The sequence below is a fragment of the Dasypus novemcinctus genome, chromosome 24, assembly GCF_030445035.2.
Source record: "Dasypus novemcinctus isolate mDasNov1 chromosome 24, mDasNov1.1.hap2, whole genome shotgun sequence".
NCBI lineage: Eukaryota > Metazoa > Chordata > Mammalia > Cingulata > Dasypodidae > Dasypus > Dasypus novemcinctus.
Window position 1 is genome coordinate 50,261,818 of NC_080696.1, and position 23,251 is coordinate 50,285,068.

Sequence of the window (23,251 nt, forward strand, 5' to 3'; positions counted from 1 at the left end):
GCGCTGCTCCGCCTGGACTCCCCGCTTCCCTGGAACCAAAGCCCCGCACCAGTCCAGGCGATCCCTGGAGAAGGACCAGGGGACGTCAGGCCTGCGCGCTCATGCTGGGAGGGCCAAGGAGAGGCCCAGTGCGCCCTGCTCGCCCGCTGGATCAGAGCTCCAGGAGAATTACACCCACCACCTCAATTTAGGTAGAGAAACTCGGGCTCAGAGAGGGAAGAGATTCGTCTGAGGTCACCCAACAAGGGAGAAGACACAGCTGGGACTAGAGCTCAGGTCATGCAACTCCAGGGCCGAAGCTCCTTCCCTCCACCCACAGTGCTTCCTCCTCCCGGGCCTGGTCCTTCCCTGGGAGCTTCCTTGAGGGCGGGGAGGTGGGTGGACCCTCAGCAGAGCCTTAGGGTCATTCGAGTTTGCCCACAGTGGCCTCCCCCCTCCTCACAGCGCGAGTCCTCTCTGCCCCCAGTTAATCTTAATGAGCAGGGATTTCCCGCTATCTGTAACACTATTCTTTCTACGTCTTGTTGGAAGGAATAGAGATCCCCGGGATACATTAGCAAAAAGAGAGGAAGGGGCTACAGGTTTGGCCACAGGTCGGCTGGTCACGCTGGCAGGGCTGACAGTAGCCAGGTCCAGGTGGGGGAGGACCTAGCTGCCCCTCAGGCAGCATCTAAGCCCTCCTAGCCCGTCCTAGGCCCAGGCAAGCTTTCAGGATGCCCCTGCCTGGTGCAATGGAGGCTGCGGTACTGAGTCGATTATTGGATTTATAATACCAAGCCCTAGGGCTGGGCCTCCTGCTCCTGTCCCTTCTCTCCCCAGTACACCAGGAACAGGTCCCATGGGTCCCTCTCCCTATCCACTGGGGAGGGAGTCCCAACTCCACACCCACGTGGCTGGAGCTTCCAGGGGCCCAGAAGTCATAGGAGCCAGAAGCAAACGCAGCAGAGGTGGGTCTTTTTATTGGGAAGCGCACGAGAGAGTTGGTCCCAGGCTAGGACGTCCTGAATGAGAGGAAGAATGGGCAGTGTGGAAGAAGGCTCGGGGGATCCAGGGCCAGCCGGGGGCCTGCAGCCCTGGGGGTGGCACCGGTGCAGCGAGGACAGGCTCCACCTGGTGAGGAGAAGAGCGTCAGAGACATGGCTCGGAGGCCGTGGGGAGGCAGGGTCAACGCAGGCTCTGCAGATCCCCTCGCCCCCCACACACCCTCCCCCTGCCAAGCAGGAGCTGTGCCCCTGCCCAGACCTCCCCTGTGCCCCCAGAAGTCCCCTTGCCCTCTACCCAGTCCTCACCTCACTGGGGTTACAAACACATGTATCCACAAGTGGAGATATAACAGCACTTTTTCTTCCCAGGGCATTGGAAGTCATGACGACACTGCCTGGAATTCGGCCTTGAGCATCCGATCAATATGTTGGGACATTTGCCAGGTTTTTGGGCACGTGGACTTCTGTCTAGATCTTGCACTTCAACTGGACCATGACCTTTAGCTGGAACTTGTCCTTGAACCGAATCTTGACCTTTGACCAGGACAGGTCCTTCGGCAGTGTCTTGACCTTTAGGTGGAAGTGTTAAAAGAAGGGATGTATCCCCAGTTAGGCCAGTGCCTCTGCATCAACTACCTGCTCCTTCCCTCGGTCCAGCCACTGCCCATAGCAGCGACCCCCAAACCGTGACCTAAGATGGGGAGATGTAGCAGGGGTGCCAGCAGCCTGGGTGCTTGGACAACATTCCCTTCCCTTTGGGGAAAGGGTCTACGAGACCACAATTCCCTTGGGTGTCCATTTCTCTCCCTGCCTCCATTCCACATCCTGGGGCTCTCAGAGGCAGTCACCAGCCTGGGGTGACTCCCAGAGGAGGGAAGGACCATTGTCACTTCTAAGGAAGTTTTGGGGGGGGGAGACCCTGAGCCGTGTGCCAGGAGGCCCCGGGCCCCTCCTGGCTCTGGGAACGGCCTTGACTATTCAGCGCTCCTCTCTGGGTCTCAGTCTGCTCCTTAGTAAAGGGAGAGGCGCAGATTCCTGAGCTCCTCTCGCTCCTTCGCCTCCTCTTAGAGGACTGACGCCCCGGGTGCTCTGACGGGGCGGTCAGAGGCAGGAGGGTCCAGAGTCCTGGGCGCGCACTTTGTTCCACATTCTGCCAAGTGTCAACCCCCGAGGCTCAGGCCTCACAGCAGCCCCTCTCCACCCCCAGACACTCCTGACAGCTCAGTCACTGGGTGGAAAGCACACAGCACCCACGTGGCACCTTCCTGCTTTTTACAATGGGATGGCAGCAGCCATGAGGCTGAGTGTAGCCTCCTGCCCTGCTTCTTGCTCCAGAAACATTCTCTCTCGGGGCCCAGAGGACCTTCAGAGCCTGTGCTCTGTCCAATTCAGCCCCACCCAGGCCACCTGTGGACTCACCTTTCATGACAGCTGCCTCCACCATCAGCAGCCCCAGAACGAGGAGCGTGGACACGACCAAGACGCCCTGGAACCTCATGTTGTCAGGAATGCGCTTGGCCCAGAGCTGAGGCCGAGCCTGGCTTTATGCAGCTCCAGGTGGGCCGGCACTGGGGGCGGGTTTTCGAGGGAGAAGGACTGCATTCTCTTCTTCTACCGGGAAACAGCCTCCCTCTCCCTGGGAGGGACCTCGGGGTTTTCCCAAGGATTATTCACAGAGGGAAGGGGCAGGCACTCTTTCATGTCACCTTGCTAGCCCTAAGAGCTGTCCCACCTCCTCCCAGAGGAGCAGCCCTGCTGGCCCTTAGGCACCATCACAACCAGATTCATATTTTGAAAGAGCAGGAGCCTGAGAGGAGAGAAAGAAATTGCCCAGCTCATGCAGCCGGAGGGTGTTCCCCCAACATGCCCTGCTCCTGCCAGCCCCACGCAGCGCGCCCCTACCTTTCCACCCCTCCCGGTATCAGCATGGTCTTATTCTTCATTCTCCCTGGATCCCGAGAAAGAATCCATAAGGTGAATTTGCCTGGGAAGTCTAATGCCTCATCTGTGCCCTTTACCATTTCACAGGTGGCCTTTGAGTTATACCACGAAAGTAAAGGGAGAGTTCTATGGGGATGCAGCCCTTAAAATCACAGTGGGCAGAGAGAAAACAGTAAAACCTAAGTGAAAGGAAGAAAAGAGAAACCATCTCTAAGGTGGACACCTACAGTTTGTAGGGCCAGCGTCCCTTCCTCCTTCTTAGAGCAATGCCTTATTTCTTCTGGAGAACTACTATTCCTTTGTACCATGAATTTCAGTAACCTGCAGCCACAGGGTTCCGTGTGTGTGTGTTTGTGTGTGTGTGTGTGTGTGTGTGGCTGAGGCCAGGTCTACTGAAGGCCTTTCTTTGAATGGGCACTAAGGGGAAGAGGGAAGTCCCTCATTTGGGTGGAGTTGGGAGATAGGAACTCCAGAAATCATGGTTGCTGCCTGGAGAATGAGGGCAAATCACCTGTCTGAGAAAAATGAAGCCAACACACAGAGAGAGAAGCCGAGAATAGCTGGTAAGAGAAGCTCCTGGGGACACCAACTCTCCACTCCCATTACTCTGAGAGCAGTTCTTCCCACAGCCCCCCATGGTGGGGTCACAAGCCAATGGAGTAACCTACTGCCTAGACTAGTCTGAGCTGTCGTTGCTTCCAAAGTTCTGCATAATTGAAAATACCAAGAAGTTCGGTGTTGCCAGGGACACAACCTGAAATTTGAAAGTGACTAAGATGAGGTGGGAGTGAGGCCAGGAAAAAGGCTGGCTGATTCCAGGACGGTGCACACGTTGGTTAAATCTCTTCCCCTTGCCTCTTAGGACTCAGACCACATGTCTACCAAGGCTGAAAGTTCAAAGGAGCTATGAACAAATGCCAGGATGAGGGAATCAATGGCCACCTGCAAAATACATCCTACAAATGAGAAAGTGGGTAGCACACACCCGTACGGTTAAAGAGCAGCATTACCGTGAGCAGAGCTCACCAGCCAGGTAGAGGAGACTATTTGAGGCTCCTATGCCCTGCCCCTCCCCAGAGGCAACACTTCCTAGGTTTTCTGTTAATTAGCCCTTGCTTTCCTGTATTGTTATACCATCTTTGTCTGTGTTCTGAACTATATATTTAATTTTGCATATTTCAAAAATGTATATAAATAGGATCCTCTAGTACCATTTTCATGTCTTCTTTTTAGGAAGTACAGAGAATTGAACTCAGGACCTCATACACGGGAAGCAGTCACTCAACCACTGAGCTACATCTGCTCCCAAGGGAGAGCTGTTTCTTCCCTTTTTTTTTTTTTTTTTTTTCTGGAGGTATCAGGGATCAAATCCAGGAACTCATCTTACATGGGGGAGCAGGCGCTCAACCAGTTGAGCTACATCTACTCACTTCATATGTCTTTCTTATTTTGTTCAACATTATGTTTTTGAGATTCATCTATTTTGAAGTCTAAACCTGTGGGTCATTCATTTTTATTGCTTTTTATAATTATATGAAAATACCAAAAACGTACTTATACGAACCTCTGTTAGTGTACACTGGCCATAATTTTGGCATAGTAAATAGTGTTGCTATGAATAGTCTTGTACATATCTTTTGGAGAACATAGGTACAAATTTATGTTGTACATAGCTAAGAATGGAAGTGTTGGATCATGGAGCATAGACATATTCAGCAGCCATAGATGCTGCCAACAGTTTCATTAATATACTAATGTTGTTGCGCAAGTTTATCCTTCTACCAGAAATGTGTGGCTTCAGTTGCTCTACAACTTTGCCAGTACTTGGCACAGTCTGCTTTCTAATTAGTGGGCAGGGGACAGTATTTCCTTGTGATTTTAATTTGCATTTCCCTAATGGTGGTGAAGATAATTAAGCTCCTTTTCATATTTTTATTGGGAATTTGGAAATCCTCTTTTGTGAAGTGCTTATTCAGGTGTCTTGCTCATTTTTAATTGGCTTGTCTGAGTTTTCCTGATTGATTTGTAGGAGTAAAGGAACTCTCATATATTACTAATGAGACTCTATACTGGTTCAACCCATTTGAAAACAGTTTGGTACTGGAGAGGAAAATTGACTATGTGCACAAGCTATGATACAGCAGTCACACTCCTACATATATATCCAAGAAAAATATTTCCACATGTTTACCAGGAGATATGCACAAGAATGCTCATGAAAGTACTATTTGTAGTAATAAAATACTGAAAACAACCCTTGCTACTGATAATAAGACACTGGATAAACGTTATGGCAAATTTAAAAAATGAGATATTATTCAGTTGTGAAAATAAATGAAATACAGCCATAATGTAATTATAATTAATATAATGTTGAATGAAAAAGCAAGTCCTAGAAGACAATGTTTAAATTATATGCTTGTTATAAGGCCAAAAACCAAGGAAACTAAGTAATATATTGCCTATTTACATATGCAGTAAAACTCAAAAAAAAAACAAACAGAGAAACCATAAACATTGAAATACAGGATAGTGGTTAACTCTGGAAATGAGTGAATAAGGATGGGTGAGAAGCACGTGTGTGACGTTAAGTTACTGGTTTTTGGTAATGGTCTAGTTCTTGGGGTGGTTGGTAAGTTCATGGTTGCATGTGCATGTGTTTACATGTATTTTTTAAGGCTGAGAGTAAAATAATTTGTGGATTATCATAGCTGTCAATAAACTTACATTGCTGCACTTGGATTGTTTCCAATCTTTTGCTATTACAAACTTTACCACATGTGGGACTATTTCTTGGATTATTTTGCAGGCTAGATTACCAAAGACAGAATTGCTGGGACAAAAGCTAAATGCATTTGAAAATTTTGGTAGATATTGTCACATTCCCCTCAATAGGGGTTGATCCATTCTGTGTCCCCACTAATAATGGCTACAGCTGCCTGTTTCTATAACCTCATCCACAGAGTGTCTAATTTTCAGATTTTTATCAACCTAATAAGTGAGAAAGGATAACTCACTGAAGTTTTAAATTAACATTTTTTTCTCTATCATGAATTAGTTTAAGCATCTTTTCATGTTTTTGAGGACCACTTGTATTTATTTTTCTGGAAACTCTTTCCTTTGCTCATTTTTCTACTGACTTATTAGTAAGTTAAAAAATAATAACTTACTGAACTGAAATCTACACAAGGAGAAATGAACACTCTAAATAATTCTTAACCATTACTAGAAATGCAATCAATAGTCATCAGCCGACAAAGAAAGTATCAGGATCACACACCTACACAAGCACATTCCATCAAGGAATCAAGGAACAAATCATTTTAGAACTACATAAAGTCTTCCACACAATTTTCTTAAAAAAGGAATCAACTGCCAACACATTTTATGATGTAAGCAAAATTTTGATGCCAGAACTTTACAAGTATAAATTACAAGTATAATTTACAAGTATAATTTACAAGTATAATTTACAATTATACTTCAATAAAGCTATTAAAATTTTCGAATAAAAATTTAAAAACTTGGCCAGGATACTTTGAAAAGGGAAGATTACAAGCTAATCTCACACATGAACAAAGATTAAAATAATCCGAAATAAACAATTCATGAACTGTAGTGATATGTAAAAAGTATAATGCATCATGATCAATTTTAATTTACCCTAGAGATGCAAAGTTATTTTAACAATAGTAATTCAATGTAGCAGAGCAGGTATAGCTCAGTGGTTGAGTACCTGCTTCATGTATATGAGGTTCTGGGTTCAACTCCTGATACCACATGGGAAAAAAAAAAGAAACTCAATGTAATTTTTCACATGGGAAAAATATATTATGATCTTAACAGACACAAAACAACAGTTGATAAAATTCGACATGATGCAGTTATGATTTTAAAAAAGAGCAAATTAGGAATGGAGAATAACTCTCTTAATCTGATTTTAAAAAATGCCCAACAGCAATCATCATACCTAAAGGTAAAATGTTTAAAACTCTCCTTTTTAAATCAGGAAAAAGACTATGCTATCTCCAATTCTATTTAATATTATACAGCAGATTCTATCCTACAAAGTCAGGCAAAAAAAAGAAAGAAAAAGTGCAAGTTTTGGAAAGAAAGAACAAAACTGTCATTAGTCATACATGATGCAACTGTGTTTATAAAATCCTAAACAAATCTACAGGTAAATTATTAGAATCAAATAAGAGAATTTTCATGATAGATGGATACAAAAGGAATACACAAAAATCAATTGCATTCTATACATCAGCAACACACATTTAGCAAATAAGTTGATTTTTATAATCATACAATAAAATAAGAAAAACTAAGAAATAAACATAATAAATTATGTGCAGGATCACTACAGAAAGAAAATCTCTCATTAAAGTCTTACTAAGTCTACTAATGAACTAGAAATTATACCATACTAATGGAAACCTGCAAAGCAGGATCCAAAATTCACATAAAGAAAGTAGGTTAAAAGCAGATGCCCCTGGCATGCTGAACAAGATATGCTAAGTGTGGATAAGAATTCCAGGAGAACTGTTATTAGAGGGCTATTGAAAAGAAGAATAGCTATGGTATCTGTAGTGACCTAGAAACAAGAACTTCCCGTGAGAACTGCTGAATGTGCTGATGTCACTTAAGGTATAAAATAATGTGCCTGATTAACCTAGGTGCCTGAGGTTGCTGCCGCACCCCTGCAGTCTCCTTACAGTTTACCTGCTACCCACTATTTCTTTCATTTCTTCACCCTCTCACCTTCCCCTCCTCGGGACCGTACAGACCCTGTTCAGCTGCGACTCTACTGTGCAGGCTGCAGCAAGTGGTACCCGAACAGGGACCTGAGGCACAGGGAAATTTCAAGCTATCTGGATGCAACAGGTGAGGAGGTCCTAACCTGGAGGTTGTCAGCTGCAGGAAGATGGGTAAAAGGGATAGACACATCGGCCATGGCCCGTGTGCTAGAGGTAAGCACGGGGCCGTTCACCAGGTATAAGACATGGGGAATCACACTTCTTCTCAACGTGATTTGTAGGTTCAAATATTGAAGGCACTCTTGTCTAACTGAGTTTCTAAGGTAACTACCCAACAGCTAAAACAATTTTTAGATTTTCTCCAGCAGACTTGTCCTTGGTTTCTGGAAGAAGACAATTGTGAGTCTACCCCTGCCACCCTCCAATGGCAGCTGTTACAATCACCTTTGGAGGATCAACAAGTGTTGCAGAAAGCCACCCCTGTCTGTCAACAGTGCCTTCCCCCTAACGTGGGTTCTCCTTCCCTACTGTCCTCTGTAGCTGTGGTCCCTCCTGTTCTGCCTCCTTTATTGGCCAGTCACTGGTCCACCCAGATGCAGGGCTAGGATGTTTCTAAATTTAGTCTTTTTCCTATCACAGAACACCCTGATCCCAACAATTCTGGCCAATATGTATGTCTGCATGAACCCCTTCCTTTTAAGTTGTTAAAAGAATTGAAATCTGCTTGTAGCACATATGGGCCCACTGCCCCCATTCACTTTATCCTTGGTAGAATCGGTAGGTCAGGATCCTCTTTGTCCCAAAGATTGGATGGTCTTGGCTAAAGCTTGCTTGATGAGGGGTGATTATCTTCTTTGGAAACATAGTTGGCTTGAAGAATGCAGTGCTCAGGCTGAACGGAGTCGGGTCCACAATATTGCTATTACCTTGGACGTGCTTACAGGCACTGGAGCCTATGGGCCTTTGCAACAAATACAACATCCCACACAGGCAAGAGTGCTAAATAAAGCCCTTGTTGGTGGAATCATGCTTGTAAGAAAATTCTCTGTTAATGTGTTAATTAAGATAAGGAAAATATTCTGGCAGCAACTGTGCAAACCCCCTGCTGCCTACATGGTAATGTGGCTGTGGGCTAGTGGGGGCTGATAGAGTTAAACCATTGGAAGAGGAGGAAAATATGGCAACATTGGTGTTCTGTTTTGTTTCCACGCTTTCTGATTGGGCCCATTTAGCCAAATTAATAAAATTGGTACACAATTTTTATCAAGGTATTAAGAAGAATTTCTGCTTTTGAATCAATAGCTCACTCCTGAACTTCAAGTTTCAGTGTAGTCTTAAAGACTTAAATCCAAAGTCTTAAATCCAAAAAATGTGTGTTAACTGTCTAAACTGCTAAATAAAAGCTTAACTGCATTCATGCTGCTCAGGTTATCTTAGCTGGTTGGTGATAAGTAATAAAAGTACTTCCAAGAGCAAGCTTGCATGTTACAGGCAACTTGATTCCAGAAGAAATCTTTTTTTTTTAAAGATTTATTTATTTATTTATTTATTTCTCTCCCCTTCCCCCGCCACCCCGGTTGTCTGTTCTCTGTGTCTATTTGCTGTGTCTTCTTTGTCCACTTCTGTTGTTGTCAGCAGCGCAGGAATCTGTTTCTTTTTGTTGTATCATCTTGTTGTGTCAGGTCTCCGTGTGTGCGGCACCATTCCTGGGCAGGCTGCACTTTCTTTCCCACTGGGCAGCTCTCCTTCCCGCAGGGCTCCCCTATGCAGGGACACCCCTGGTGGCACGGCACTCCATGCGTGCATCAGCACTGCTCATGAGCCAGGTCCACACAGGTCAAGGAGGCCTGGGGTTTGAACTGCGTACCTCCCATGTGGTAGACGGATGCCCTAACCACTGGGCCAAGTCCGCCACTCCCAGAAGAAATCTTAAAAGCAGTAAAATCTAAGATGTTAAAATGATGGAGAACTAAAAACAACTATACCAAAAAAGTAAAAATCATGAGTCAAATTGTAAGCTTTATGTTGCTGTTGGTGTGTTGCATGTAACTGTTTTTGTGTTTATCTGTTTGTTCAATGTCAGTGTATATGTTAATACCTCTGGATGGTAATATAAATTGATAAATAAAAATTTCTAAAAGGGCTCTATTCAAATGTCCAAAAATTAAATACTTACATTAATACATAAGTTTAAATGTTAATCAGATCTCTACAATGATAAAAATTGTAAGTCTTGATTAACGAAATTACTATAAGTCACTTCATACATAAGAGTTCTTTCCTAAATTGAAATGAATAGTTTATTTTTCTTCACAGGGTAAAATAAAAAATATCCAACTTACATGAATATTTAAAAAGGTAAAAGTTTGTGAGAGTGATGATTAAAATTTATTACATTTGTTCAGAAAAGTGTGTTTTGTTCTAAAAGAGGATGGCTAGTTTTCATAAAATCAGAATGAACATATGCAGAACAGGACTTGAAAACATGTGCAAGTTGTAGAAGCTATTGTGGTAACTTGAAGTAAAGGAATGTGTTCTATGAAGGTGAAATTTCTCTTAAAATAATTATAATCTACATAGTTTTAAATAATTGTAAGAAGTTTGTGGAAGCATTGTGTAAATTAAAGTGTTTAAATGGCTAATTCCAAAGAGACATTACTAAACATAAACTGAACTAATAATAAAAACAAAAAGTAATGTTGTAACAGGAAAACATGTTGGCAAGCAGCATATCCTGCCAACTTTTTTCTAGAAGACTGTTTCTACTATTGCATGCTACTAAGTATTTAAAGTGAAAAAATGTTATATTTGCATATAAGCAAACTGAATCATTATTTTAACAAGTTTGTTTAGTGTTGATATTAATTGCATGTTGTAAGAAGTTTGTTTGGAGACAGTTTCCAAAATCCTTTTGGTAACTTATGTATGTAAGATGTATACGAAAAAATGATTGGTTATTAAGAAAGAGTAAAATGTGGGACAAAACCTGAATGAATACAGAAAGTACAGAAGGTTCATGGGAAAGGAATGTTTTGGTTAAAGTTGAGTACAATCTGATGGGTCTATCTATAAAGTTTTAAAAGTTTTAATAGCAAATAGTATACTAAGTTAAATTTTGTTATTTCTCAAAGTTTCTCAAGTCATTAATCTGTTTTAGTAAAAGTTTGTAAAGAGTTTTTCTCCTGAATAATCAGTATACCAAAAAAAAGTCTGTTTTATCAAAGTAGATTCTTGTAATTTAGCCTTATCGTTTCCTTGGTTTTCTAAGAAAAAGCAAGGCTTGTCACTTTTGGAGGAATGTAGTGCTCAAACCTGCTTTCTTGAAGTCAGATCCTGAAAAGTATCTTTTTATTTCAAACTATTGCAAAAGATTTGTTCTTTCACCTTGAAAAAATTAAAATAATAAAATAGTTAAGTTCCTTTGATATGTTCTGGGTTGAATGGAAAATGTTTAAAAGTGTTACAAGTGTTAAAGAGATTCTTTATCCCTCTGTATATAAAATTGGGAAGCAGGCTCATAAGATAGGGAATTAATAGATGGATCTGGAACGTGACAGGGAGTCCACATGGACATCAGAAACCCCAAAGATGGCTACTGGAGGAATCCTACCCCCAGGATTCTGCTACCTAGAATAAAGACTCCTTCCTGAGAACAAGGAAAAACCCGGATGTTCCATAGAAACTTTATCATTGGGTCTTCACTAAGGAACTGATGAGAGGGGAAATCAATCCAAACATCAAACAGCTGGAATCCCCTCCCCTTCCATTAGCAAAGGGGGAGAAAAATGAACAATTTAAAAGCCAGCCATGAGGCTTGAGTGCGCACTCACTCACCTTACTCTTTTGTCTGCAGACCTCTCCTGTCCCCTACATGCCACTTTTGCCATTTTTCCTCTGCCATGTGGCCACGCAAGTAACCCTGGGGACTTATAATCTATAATGGGGAATTGCAGCTTGTAAATTAGCCCATTTCATCCCCTTTCATCCCCTTCCTCACTACCTGGGACACCTGCTCTGTTATTTGCCGTTATTTTCTCCCATTTCTTGTCCCTCCCTACCTAAATAAATTACTGGCCTAACTCACCTGGTGTGCTCTTGGAATTCATTTCTGCAGCATAGCCAAGAACCTAGATGGAATCTGGTCACAACAGTGTGGACTTAGTAAGGGGTTCATGGTTTTCACCTGCCTGGCAAAGGGGTCCATGGGGCAAAAATGGTTAAAAACCCCTGGCTTAAAGGGTCAGCGAAGACAACAGTTTTAGGAGAATACTCTGAGAGTCTGGGATGCTGTGCACCAGGACGTAGCTTATGTATTGAACCATGGCAGATACGTGATGCTGTGTGCTCAGTAGCCAGAAAAAGGCTGGGAGCAAAGGGATGACAGAAGATTGGCCTTTTTACCACTACTCCCTCTTGCAGAATTTGAGCTTCCCATCCCTGCAACTTTAAACTTTATTGCCTTAGAGCTCTTGGCTCTTGAATGTTGGGGACAGGTCCACCAGGAACACAATGATGAAGAAATGCCCTAGACTTCAGTCCTTCAGAAAAATAATATTAGAAACTTTCTGTAGTCTCTCAGAGATCTTGGCAGAATTGATTCCCTGTTTCCTGAAGCACTGACATTATTATTAATGATAACCCTTCGTTGAATTTCTTCCCTTCTTTATCTTATTTTCTTCACTCCCTCACTCCTATTTTCTGGAGTCATCTCCCAAAAAAACTACCTGCACCCAAATCCTAGTTCAGACTCTGCTCTCAGGCAGGATGTCTATATAAATAGTGTAAATGGCACAGATTCTCTGTAACCCAGGAAGAAATTATAGTTTTACTTAATATGGCCAGATACATGGGATATTGTATCCTGATTTTTCTTCCTTGCATTTCTATTCAGCCAGAGCGTAAGGAGATGAAGATTTGAAGATTACAGAGTTGAAGTGATCTTCATCCATGTACATCAAATGAAGATTATAGAGTTGATTAGTGTCAAGGGCTTTCCTTTTAATGACTAAAATTGACACTGTTGTAGCAAGTGTGCTGTCACCACAAAGTAAGCATAAAAACCATGGATCTTGCTGAGTTTTTATCCAGTGAGAGGGTCTTTCAATAAGTAAAGTTTAAAGATTAGTGGGAAGACTAAAATAAAGTTGCTTTTTAATTGTTTCTCAAGATGTGAGTTATTAGCATAATACCTACATTTACAAAGTTACTTCTCCACAGATGTCCATTGCATCATGGTTTATAATATAAATAAGAGGAAAGAACATAAATGTGCAATAGTCGAGAATAATGTACATGCACATGTAGCTATGGTATATGCATAGAAAGCAATGCTAGGCCAGCATTAAAAACAAGTAAGCTGGGAAGCAGATATGGCTCAAGGGGTTGGGCACCCACTTACCACATGGGAGGTCCTGCGTTGTGTTCCTATGCCTCCAAAGAAGACAAGAAAGATAGCGAGCTGACTCAGTGAAATGGCACAACAAAGAGACACAACGAGAGACACAACAAGCAGGGAGCAGAGGTGGCTCAAGCAATTGAGTACCTCCCTCCCACATGGAAGGTCCTGGGTTTGCTTCCTGGTGCCTCCTAAAAAGAATGCAGGAAGACACAGAGAGCACACAACAAACAGACACAGAAAGCAGAGAGCAAGTATAAACAAGGGAAGGGGGGAGAAATAAATCTTCTAAAAAATGAGTAAGATAATCTATAGGTTTTCATCTGTAAAGCATGGCTATAATACATTTCTGAGTTAGATGGCTAAGTTTCTGGTGGCAGGGGGAGTTACAGGGGATTGAACGTGGGACCTTGTACATGCAAAGCTGGCATTCATCCCCTGAGCTACACCCACTCTGCTAGATGGCTAATTTTTATCTAGGTAATGTATTAGTGATATTGACCTGTATTTTTTCTTTCTTGCTCTGCGTTCAGGGTTTCATGTAAAAAAGTCTTATAAAGTCAATTGGGGAGCATTCCCTTTTTTCTTTGGAAGAGCTTTTCTAGGATTAGTTTTCTGACCCTAGAACATATCTGTAAAACCCTCTGAGCCTAGTGACTTTTTTAAATTAATAGAGATTTTAAGAAGAGGAGAAGAAAATGAGGAAGGGAGAAGAAACAACAACAATGATACTACCACAGCAATGGTAGAGCAGGACAACTCCTGCACTGGATGGCAAGCGTTATCACGAAGCTACAGCAATGAACACAGTGTGGTACTGGAGCAAGGGGGCACAGACAGGCCAGTGAAGCAGAAGAGAGAGTCCAGAAATAAATCCACACATAAAAAATCACCTGCTTTATGACAAAGATGTTACTGTAGTTCTGTGGGAAAAGAATATCTTCAAAAAGTGGTGCTGGGCCAACTGAATGTTCATATGGAGAAAATGAATCTTAACCCCTACTTTAGAGCAAACACACAAGTCAACATATGATAGGTAAGGCAATGCTTTTAAAAATAAAACATGGGAACTATAAGGACACCCACACAAAAGCTAACCATAGAAGGAGAAGAATGGATAAATGGCACTATAGTAAAATAAAAACTTCTTTTTTTTAAAACACTCAATAAAGGAGTGAAAAGGTAAGCTATAAAATGGGAGAAGATATTTATAATATACACCTGTCCAAAAAATGACTGATCCAGCATATATAAATAAGTCCTACAAATGAATAAGGAACAAGCAGAAAAACAGATAGAAAATACAGGCAAAAGATTTGAACAGACATTTTACAAAAGAAGATATACAATTGGCCAATAAACATGTGAAAAGGCACTGAATTTCATAATTCATTAAGAAAATGCAAATTAAAATCATGGCTCAATAACACCATACACCAATCAGAATGATTAAAATAGAAAGTGTTGCAAAGATGTGAAGCAACTGAAATTCTTATTCACTGCAGATAAGAATGTAAACAGGCGCAATTATTTTGAAAATTCCTTGGTAATAGCTCTAAAGCTGAACAACACATACTCTGTGATCCAGCACTTTCACTCTTTAAGAATACACCAGATGGAAACGCATATATATATGTTCACTAAAAAAAGTACAGGAATATTTGTAACATTATTTATGATATTAATAACTCAGAAATTCAACAGTAAAATAGTCAAATAACTTGAAGTATATTCATACACAGCTGAATGAACTAAAACTCTACCCATCTACAAAGATGAATATAAAAAATATCGAATGAGGGAACTAGATGTGACTCAAGCAATTGAGCTCCCACCTACCACACGGGAGGTTCTGGATTTTCTTTCCAGTGCCTCCTAAAGAAGATAGGCAAGACAGCGAGCTGTAGTGACGGGCTGGCACAGCGATCTGGCGTAACAAGAGACACAAGGAGGAAAACACAATGAGAGATATAACAAAGCAGGGAGTGGAAGTGGCTCAAGCAATTAGGCACCTCCCTCCCACATGGGAGGTCCTGGGTTCAGTTCCCAATCTCCTAAAAAGAAAAGAAGACAAGCATATGATGGACAGACCCAGCAAGTGCAAACAATGAGCAGGGTAGGGAGAAATCAAATAAATCTTTATAAAATATATTGAATCAAATATGTAAATCAGAAAACAGAACAAACAGTATTATCCATTTTTTAAATGTAGAATATTCAAAACTAAGTATATTGTTTAGGGAAACTGAAATTATATATTGTCTTAAGCCATAACACAATAAAACTACAGAGGAAAGCAGGAGAATGATTCATAAAATTTCAGGGTAGTAGGAGGCAATCAGTGAGGTGAACAAAGGGGAGTTCTTCTATGTTACTACCCATAACCTGCCCCTACTCCTAATGCTTACCCATCTGGTAGATGGGTGTATGGGTGTTTGTTTAAATGCTAAAGATATATATTATGAATTCTTCTTTGATATGATTTATTTCAAAAGTAAACAATTTGAGAAGCCAACAGAACGCATCCTCCTGATAATTGTCTACCAGCTCTCACCACCACACCAGGGAGCCAAGACTGCCTACAACTGAAAGCAGGAGGATTGCATCCAGCATCCATGTGGAATCTAAGCCCCTCTTGATATAGATGTGGAGTGGACACAACCATTCCAAGGTCCATAGGATGAAGGAATAGAGTATACATTAGAGTGGACTTACTGATATTCTATTCATGAACTATTGTGATTAATAATCAAAGAAAATGTGGCATTGGTGTGGAGAAAGTAGCCATGGTGGCTGCTGAAGGTAGGGAATGGGAGGAAGAGATGATATGTGGGGGCATTTTCGGGACTTGGAGTTGTCCTGGGTGTTGCTGCAGGGACAGTTAGCGGACATTGTATGTCCTCCCATTGCCCACTGGGTGGAATGTGGGAGAGTGTGGGCTATGATGTGGACCATTGACCATGAGGTGCAGTGGTGCTCAGAGATGTATTCAGCAAATGCAATGAATGTCTCATGATGATGGAGGAGATTGTTGTTATGGGGGGAGGAGTGGGGTGAGGGGGTTGGGGGGTATATGGGGACCTCATAATTTTTTAATGTAATATTAAAAAAATAAATAAAGACAAAAAGAAAAAAAAAGCTCCAGCCTTCTGGGCATTTGGTCAGAGTCCACAGAGCAGAGTGAAACTTTCCTAACTGGTTTGTCTTAGTTTCCAGGCTGCTAAGACAAGCACCACCTGATGGGTGGCTTACCAGAGAAACCCATTGGCTCATGGTTTGCTTCCTCCTGCGTCGGCAGGTTCCAACTGACCTGCAATCCTTGGATTCCTTGGCTTTCCTGGCCCACGGCCATATCCTCTTCTCCCCCTCTGTTCCCTTCCCTCCAGCTTCTGGCTCCTCCCCGTGGCTCTCTCTCCCTCTGTATCTGAATTTCTTCTGCTTAGAAAGGTCTCCAGTAACCAGATTCGGACCACACCCTAACTATCTAAAACAAGGTCTTCAAGAGATACCATTAACAACAGGCTCACCCCAGAGGGACACAGACCATGCCAAGCACAGGTGGGTTTTTGGGGGATGAGGGAAATACATAATTCAGCCTCTCACATGGTTCATCTTCAAGGCCTCCCGTTTCCCACCTCCCCTCAGACACTTCCACGCCTCAGGTGTTGTTCCTGGCAACAGCCCCCTCCAGGTGCTCACTTCAGCCTGACCCAGGACTGCTGCTGTCCAATGACAGGACCCAGCAGAGCCTTCCTTTGACTAAAAGGTGAATTTTGGGGGACAAAAGCAAGCAGGAAGGGAATGGATAGAGCTGCCCTCAGATAAATGAGAATAAAAGACCCTGCAGGCCCCTCTCTCTCAATTTCTCAGTCTCTCGCCTCTGCTTCTCTCGGCCTGATAACTTCACTTTCTTGGACATTTCCCCAGGCTGTAACGCTGCCCACGTCTGCCACTTCTCCTCTCCCACAAGAGTGGATTCAAATAAAGGGCTCCAAGTAGGAGAGTTGATGGGGCACATTTAAAGAAGAAAGTGGTAAATACTGACATCTTACATGTAGAGCATTCCTGTTCAGGTGCCCAGTGTGTATTTATTCAAGACCTTCTTTCTTCATTTTTTAAAATTTATTGAAGTATTCAAGCCGCTTTTTTTTTTAATGTACATTGTGAAAAGTTGTATAGGTTTCCTTTTAAAAGTTTTGCCAGTCTCTCGTTAAGTTTATTTGTAGGAATGGGATGCTTTTGTTGATACTGTAAGTGGGAATTGCTGTCTGTTCTATTTTCTAACTGCCTGGTGGAGGCATATAATAAAATATGATCTGTCAGCGACTTGTCGGGCTGGAATTTTGGGCGCTGCTCCGCCTGGACTCCCCGCTTCCCTGGAACCAAAGCCCCGCACCAGTCCAGGCGATCCCTGGAGAAGGACCAGGGGACGTCAGGCCTGCGCGCTCATGCTGGGAGGGCCAAGGAGAGGCCCAGGGCGCCCTGCTCGCCCGCTGGATCAGAGCTCCAGGATAATTACACCCACCGCCTCAATTTAGGTAGAGAAACTCGGGCTCAGAGAGGGAAGAGATTCGTCTGAGGCCACCCAACAAGAGAGAAGACACAGCTGGGACTAGAGCTCAGGTCATGCGACTCCAGGGCCGAAGCTCCGTCCCTCCACCCACAGTGCTTCCTCCTCCCGGGACTGGTCCTTCCCTGGGAGCTCCCATGAGGGCGGGGAGGTGGGTGGACCCAGAGCAGAGCCTTAGGGTCATTCGAGTTTGCCCACATGTGGCCTCCCCCCTCCTCACAGCGCGAGTCCTCTCTGACCCCAGTTAATCTTAATGAGCAGGGATTTCCCGCTATCTGTAACACCTTCTTTCTATGTCTTGATGGGAGGAATAGAGATCCCTGGGAAACTTTAGCAAAAAGAGAGGAAGGGGCTACAGGTTTGGCCACAGGTCGGCTGGTCACGCTGGCAGGGCTGACAGTAGCCAGGTCCAGGCGGGGGAGGACCCAGCTGCCCCTCAGGCAGCGTCTAAGCCCTCCCAGCCCGTCCTAGGCCCAGGCAGGCTTTCAGGATGCCCCTGCCTGGTGCAATGGAGGCTGCGGTACTGAGTCGATTATTGGATTTATAATACCAAGCCCTAGGGCTGGGCCTCCTGCTCCTGTCCCTTCTCTCCCCAGTACACCAGGAACAGGTCCCATGGGTCCCTCTCCCTATCCACTGGGGAGGGAGTCCCAACTCCACACCCACGTGGCTGGAGCTTCCAGGGGCCAGAAGTCATAGGAGCCAGAAACAAATGCAGCAGAGGTGGGTCTTTTTATTGGGAAGTGCACGAGAGAGTTGGTCCCAGGCTAGGACGTCCTGAATGAGAGGAAGAATGGGCAGTGTGGATGACGGCCACGCGGGACCCAGGGCCAGCGGGGGGCCTGCAGCCCTGGGGGTGGCACCGGTGCAGTGAGGACAGGTTCCACCTGATGAAGAGAAGGGCGTCAGAGACGTGGCTCGGAGGCAGTGGGGAGGCAGGGTCAACGCAGCCCCCGCGGATCTCCATCGCCCCCCACACACCCTCCCCCTGCCAAGCAGGAGCTGTCCCCCTGCCCAGACCTCCCCTGTGCCCCTAGAAGTTCCCTTGCCCTCTACCCAGTCCTCACCTCACTGGGGTTCCAAACACATGTACCGGCAAGAGGCGGTTACACAGCACTTTTCCTTCTCTCTGCAATCGAAGTCATTAAGACACTGTGAGCCATAAGTCGGCAAACGGCATGAGGTCGATATGTTGGAGCATTTGCCAGGTTTTGGGGCACGTAGACTTTTGACTAGATCTTTCTCTACATCTGAAACATGACCTTTAATTGGACCTAGTTTTTGAACGAAATCTTGACCTTTGTCCAGGACAGGACCTTCGGCAGTGTCATGACCTTTAGGTGGAAGTGTTAAAAGAAGGGATGTATCCCCAGTTAGGCCAGTGCCTCTGCATCAACTACCTGCTCATTCCCCCGCTCCACTCACTGCCCACTGCAGCGCCCCCCAAACCGTGACCTGAGATGGGGGGAGGTAGCAGGGGTGCCTGCAGCCTGGGCGCTTGGACGGCCATTCCCTTCCCTTTGGGGAAAGGGTCTACAGACTGCAATTCCCTTGGGCGTGCGTTTCTTTCCCCACCCTCCATTCCACATCCTGGCGCTCTCAGGGGCAGACACCAGCCTGGGGTGACTCCCAGAGGAGAGAAGGACCATTGTCACTTCTGAGGAAGCTTGGTGGGGGAGACCCTGAGCCGTGTGCCAGGAGGCCCCGGCTCCCTCTGGCTCTGGGAACGGCCTTGGCGATTCAGCGCTCCTCTCTGGGTCTCAGTCTGCTCCTTAGTAAAGGGAGAGGAGCAGATTCCTGAGCTCCTCTCGCTCCTTCGCCTCCTCTTAGAGGACTGACGCACTGGGTGCTCTGACGGGGCGGTCAGAGGCAGGAGGGTCCAGAGTCCTGGGCGCCCACTTTGTTCCACATCCTGCCAAGTATCAACCCCCGAGGCTCAGGCCTCACAGCAGCCCCTCTGTGCCCCCAGACTCCTGACAGCTCAGTCACTGGGTGGAAAGCACGCAGAGGCCACGTGGCACCTGCCTGCTTCTTGGGATGGGATGAGCAGCCACGAGGCTGAGTGTAGCCTCCTGCCCTGCTTCTTGCTCCAGAAACGTTCTCTCTCGGGGCCCAGAGGAACTTCAGAGCCTGTGCTCTGTCCAGTTCAGCCCCACCCAGGCCACCTGTGGACTCACCTTTCATGACAGCTGCCTCCACCATCAGCAGCCCCAGGACGAGGAGCGCGGACACGACCAAGACGCCCTGGAACCTCATGTTGTCAGGAACTCGCTTGGCCCAGAGCTGAGGCCGAGCCTGGCTTTATGCAGCCCCAGGTGGGCCGGCACTGGGGGCGGGTTTTCGAGGGAGAAGGACTGCATTCTCTTCTTCTACCGGGAAACAGCCTCCCTGTCCCTGGGAGGGACCTTGGCGTCTTCCCAAGGATTATTCACAGAGGGAAGGGGCAGGCACCCTTTCATGTCACCTTGCTAGCCCTAAGAGCTGTCCCACCTCCTCCCAGAGGAGCAGCCCTGCTGGCCCTTAGGCACCATCACAACCAAATTCATATTTTGAAAGAGCAGGAGACTGAGAGGAGAGAAAGAAATTGCCCAAGCTCATGCAGCCGGAGGGTGTTCCCCCAACATGCCCTACTCCTGCCAGCCCCACGCAGCGCGCCCCTACCTTTCCACCCCTCCCGGTATCAGCATGGGCTTATTCTTCATTCTCCCTGGATCCCGAGAAAGAATCCATAAGGTGAATTTGCCTGGGAAGTCTAATGACTCATCTGTGCCCTTTACCATTTCACAGGTGGCCTTTGAGTTATACCACGAAAGTAAAGGGAGAGTTCTATCGGGATGCAGCCCTTGAAATCACAGTGGGCAGAGAGAAAACAGTAAAACCTAAGTGAAAGGAAGAAAAGAGAAACCATCTCTAAGGTGGACACCTACAGTTTGTAGGGCCAGCGTCCCTTCCTCCTTCTTAGAGCAATGCCCCATTTCTTCTGGAGAACTACTATTCCTTTGTACCATGAATGTCAGTAAAGTGCAGCCACAGGGTTGCGTGTGTGTGTGTGTGTGTGGCTGAGGCCAGATCTACTGAAGGCCTTTCTTTGAATGGGCACTAAGGGGAAGAGGGAAGTCCCTCATTTGGGTGGAGTTGGGAGATAGGAACTCCAGAAACCACGGTTCCAGCCTGGAGAGTGAGGGCGAATCACCTGTCTGAGAAAAATGAAGCCAACACAGAGAGAGAGAGGTGTAGAAGAGCTGGTGAGAGAAGCTCCTGGGGGCACCAGCTCTCCACTCCCTTTACCCTGAGAGCAGTTCTTCCCACACCCTCACATGGTGGGGTCACAAGCCAGTGGATTAACCTACTGCCTAGACTAGTCTGAGCTGTCATTGCTCTCGAAGTTCTGCATAATTGAAAATACCCAGAAGTTGGGTGTTGCCAGGGACACAACCTGAAGTTTGAAAGTGACTAAAATGAGGTGGGAGTGAGACAGGAAAAAAGCTGGCTGATTCCAGGACGGTGCGCACGTTGATTAAATCTCTTCCCCTTGCCTCTTAGGACTCAGACCACATGCCTACCAAGGCAGAAAGTTCAAAGGAGCCATGAACAAATGCCAGGATGAGGGAATCAATGGCCACCTGCAAAATACATCCTACAAATGAGATAGTGGGTAGCACACACCCCTACGGTTAAAGAGCAGCATTACCATGAGCAGAGCTCACCAGCCAGGTAGAGGAGTCTATTTGAGGCTCCTATGCCCTGCTCCTCCCCAGAGGTAACACTTCCTGGGTTTTCTGTTAATTAGCCCTTGCTTTCCTATATCGTTATACCACCTTTGTCTGTGTTCTGAACTATATATTCAGTTTTGCGTGTTTCCACAATGTATATAAATGGAATCATCTAGTATCATTTTCATGTCTTTTTTTTAAGGAAGTGCAGAGAATTGAACTCAGGACCTCGTACATGGGAAGCAGTCACTCAACCACTGATCTACATCTTCTCCCCAGTGAGAGTTGGTTTTTTTTCCATTCCATTTCTTTGTTTTTTGGAAGTATCAGGGATCAAATCCAGGAACTCATCTTACATGGGGGAGCAGGTGCTCAACCAGTTGAGCTACATCTACTCACCTCATATGTCTTTCTTATTTTGTTCAACATTATGTTTTTGAGATTCATCTACTTTGAAGTCTACACCAATGGGTCATACATTTTCATTGCTTTTAAAAAATTATATGAAAATACCAAAAACATACTTATACAAACTACTGTTAGTGTACACTGGCCATAATTTTTGCATAGTAAATAGTGTTGCTATAAATTGTCTTGCACATATCTTTTGGAGAACATAGATACAAATTTATGTTGTACATAGCTAAGAATGGAAGTGTTGGATCATGGAGCATAGATATGTTCAGCAGCCATAGATGCTGCAAACAGTTTCATTAATATAATAATGTTGTTGCACAAGTTTATCCTTCTACCAGAAATGTGTAACTTCCAGTTGCTCTACAACTTTGCCAGTACTTGGCACAGTCTGCTTTCTAATTAGTGGGCAGGGGATGGTATTTCCTTGTGATTTTAATTTGTATTTCCCTAATGGTGGTGAAGATAATTAAGCTCCTTTTCATATTTTCATTGGGAATTTGGAAATCCTCTTTTGTGAAGTGCTTATTTATGTGTCTTGCTCATTTTTAATGGGCTTGTCCGAGTTTTCCTGATTGATTTGTAAGAGTAAAGGAACTCTCATATATTACTAGTGAGACTCTATACTGGTTCAACCCATTTGAAAACAGTTTGGTACTGGAGAGGAAAATTGACTATGTGCACAAGCTATGATACAGCAGTTACACTCCTACACATATATCCAAGAAAAATATTTCCACATGTTTACCAGGAGATATGCACAAGAATGCTCATGAAAGTACTGTTTGTAATAATAAAATACTGAAAACAACCCTTGCTACTGATAATAAGACACTGGATAAATGTTATGGCAAATTTAAAAAATGAGATATTATTCAATTGTGAAAATAAATGAAATACAGCCATAATGTAATTATAATTAATATAATGTTGAATGAAAAAGCAAGTCCTAGAAGACAATGTTTAAATTATATGCTTGTTATAAAGCCAAAAACCAAGGAAACTAAGTAATATATTACCTATTTACATATGCAGTAAAACTAAAAAAAAAAGAAGTAAAAACAAAGAAACCATAAACATTGAAATACAAGATAGTGGTTAACTGTGGAAATGAGTGAATAAAGGATGGGTGAGAAGCACGTGTGTTGACGTTAAGTTGCTGGTTTTTGGTAATGTTCTAGTTCTTGGGGTGGTTGGTAAGTTCATGGTTGCATGTGCATGTGTTTGTATTTTTTAAGGCTGAGAGCAAATAATTTGTGGATTATCACAGTTTTCAATAAACTTACATTGCTGCACTTAGAATGTTTCCAATCTTTTGCTATTACAAACTTTACCACATGTGGGACTATTTCTTGGATTATTTTGCAGGCTAGATTACCAGAGAGAGAATTGCTGGGACAAAAGCTAAACGCATTTGAAAATTTTGGTAGATATTGTCACATTCCCCTCAACAGGGGTTGAACCATTCTGTGTCCCCA

The 23,251-nt window shown here is 44.2% G+C and overlaps 1 protein-coding gene across 1 annotated transcript; it reads right to left on the minus strand.

The window, feature by feature from the left end:
- Positions 1-18,714: 18,714 nt before the first annotated feature.
- On the minus strand, positions 18,715-19,902 carry LOC101430309 (elafin). The gene is made up of 2 exons (XM_004469950.1): positions 19,824-19,902; positions 18,715-18,980 (listed from the first exon to the last, which is right to left on the minus strand). Exons 1-2 carry the CDS (start codon positions 19,900-19,902, stop codon positions 18,715-18,717), a joined length of 345 nt encoding a protein of 114 aa, XP_004470007.1.
- Between the last annotated feature and the right edge of the window lie 3,349 nt (positions 19,903-23,251).

Excerpts from the sequence above, each read along its gene's own strand:
- LOC101430309 (XM_004469950.1), bottom strand. The coding sequence starts at position 19,902 with ATGAGGTTCCAGGGCGTCTTGGTCGTGTCCGCGCTCCTCGTCCTGGGG. Across the intron at positions 18,981-19,823 it reads GGAGGCAGCTGTCATGAAAG|GTCATGACACTGCCGAAGGT; the intron begins GTGAGTCCACAG and ends TTCCACCTAAAG.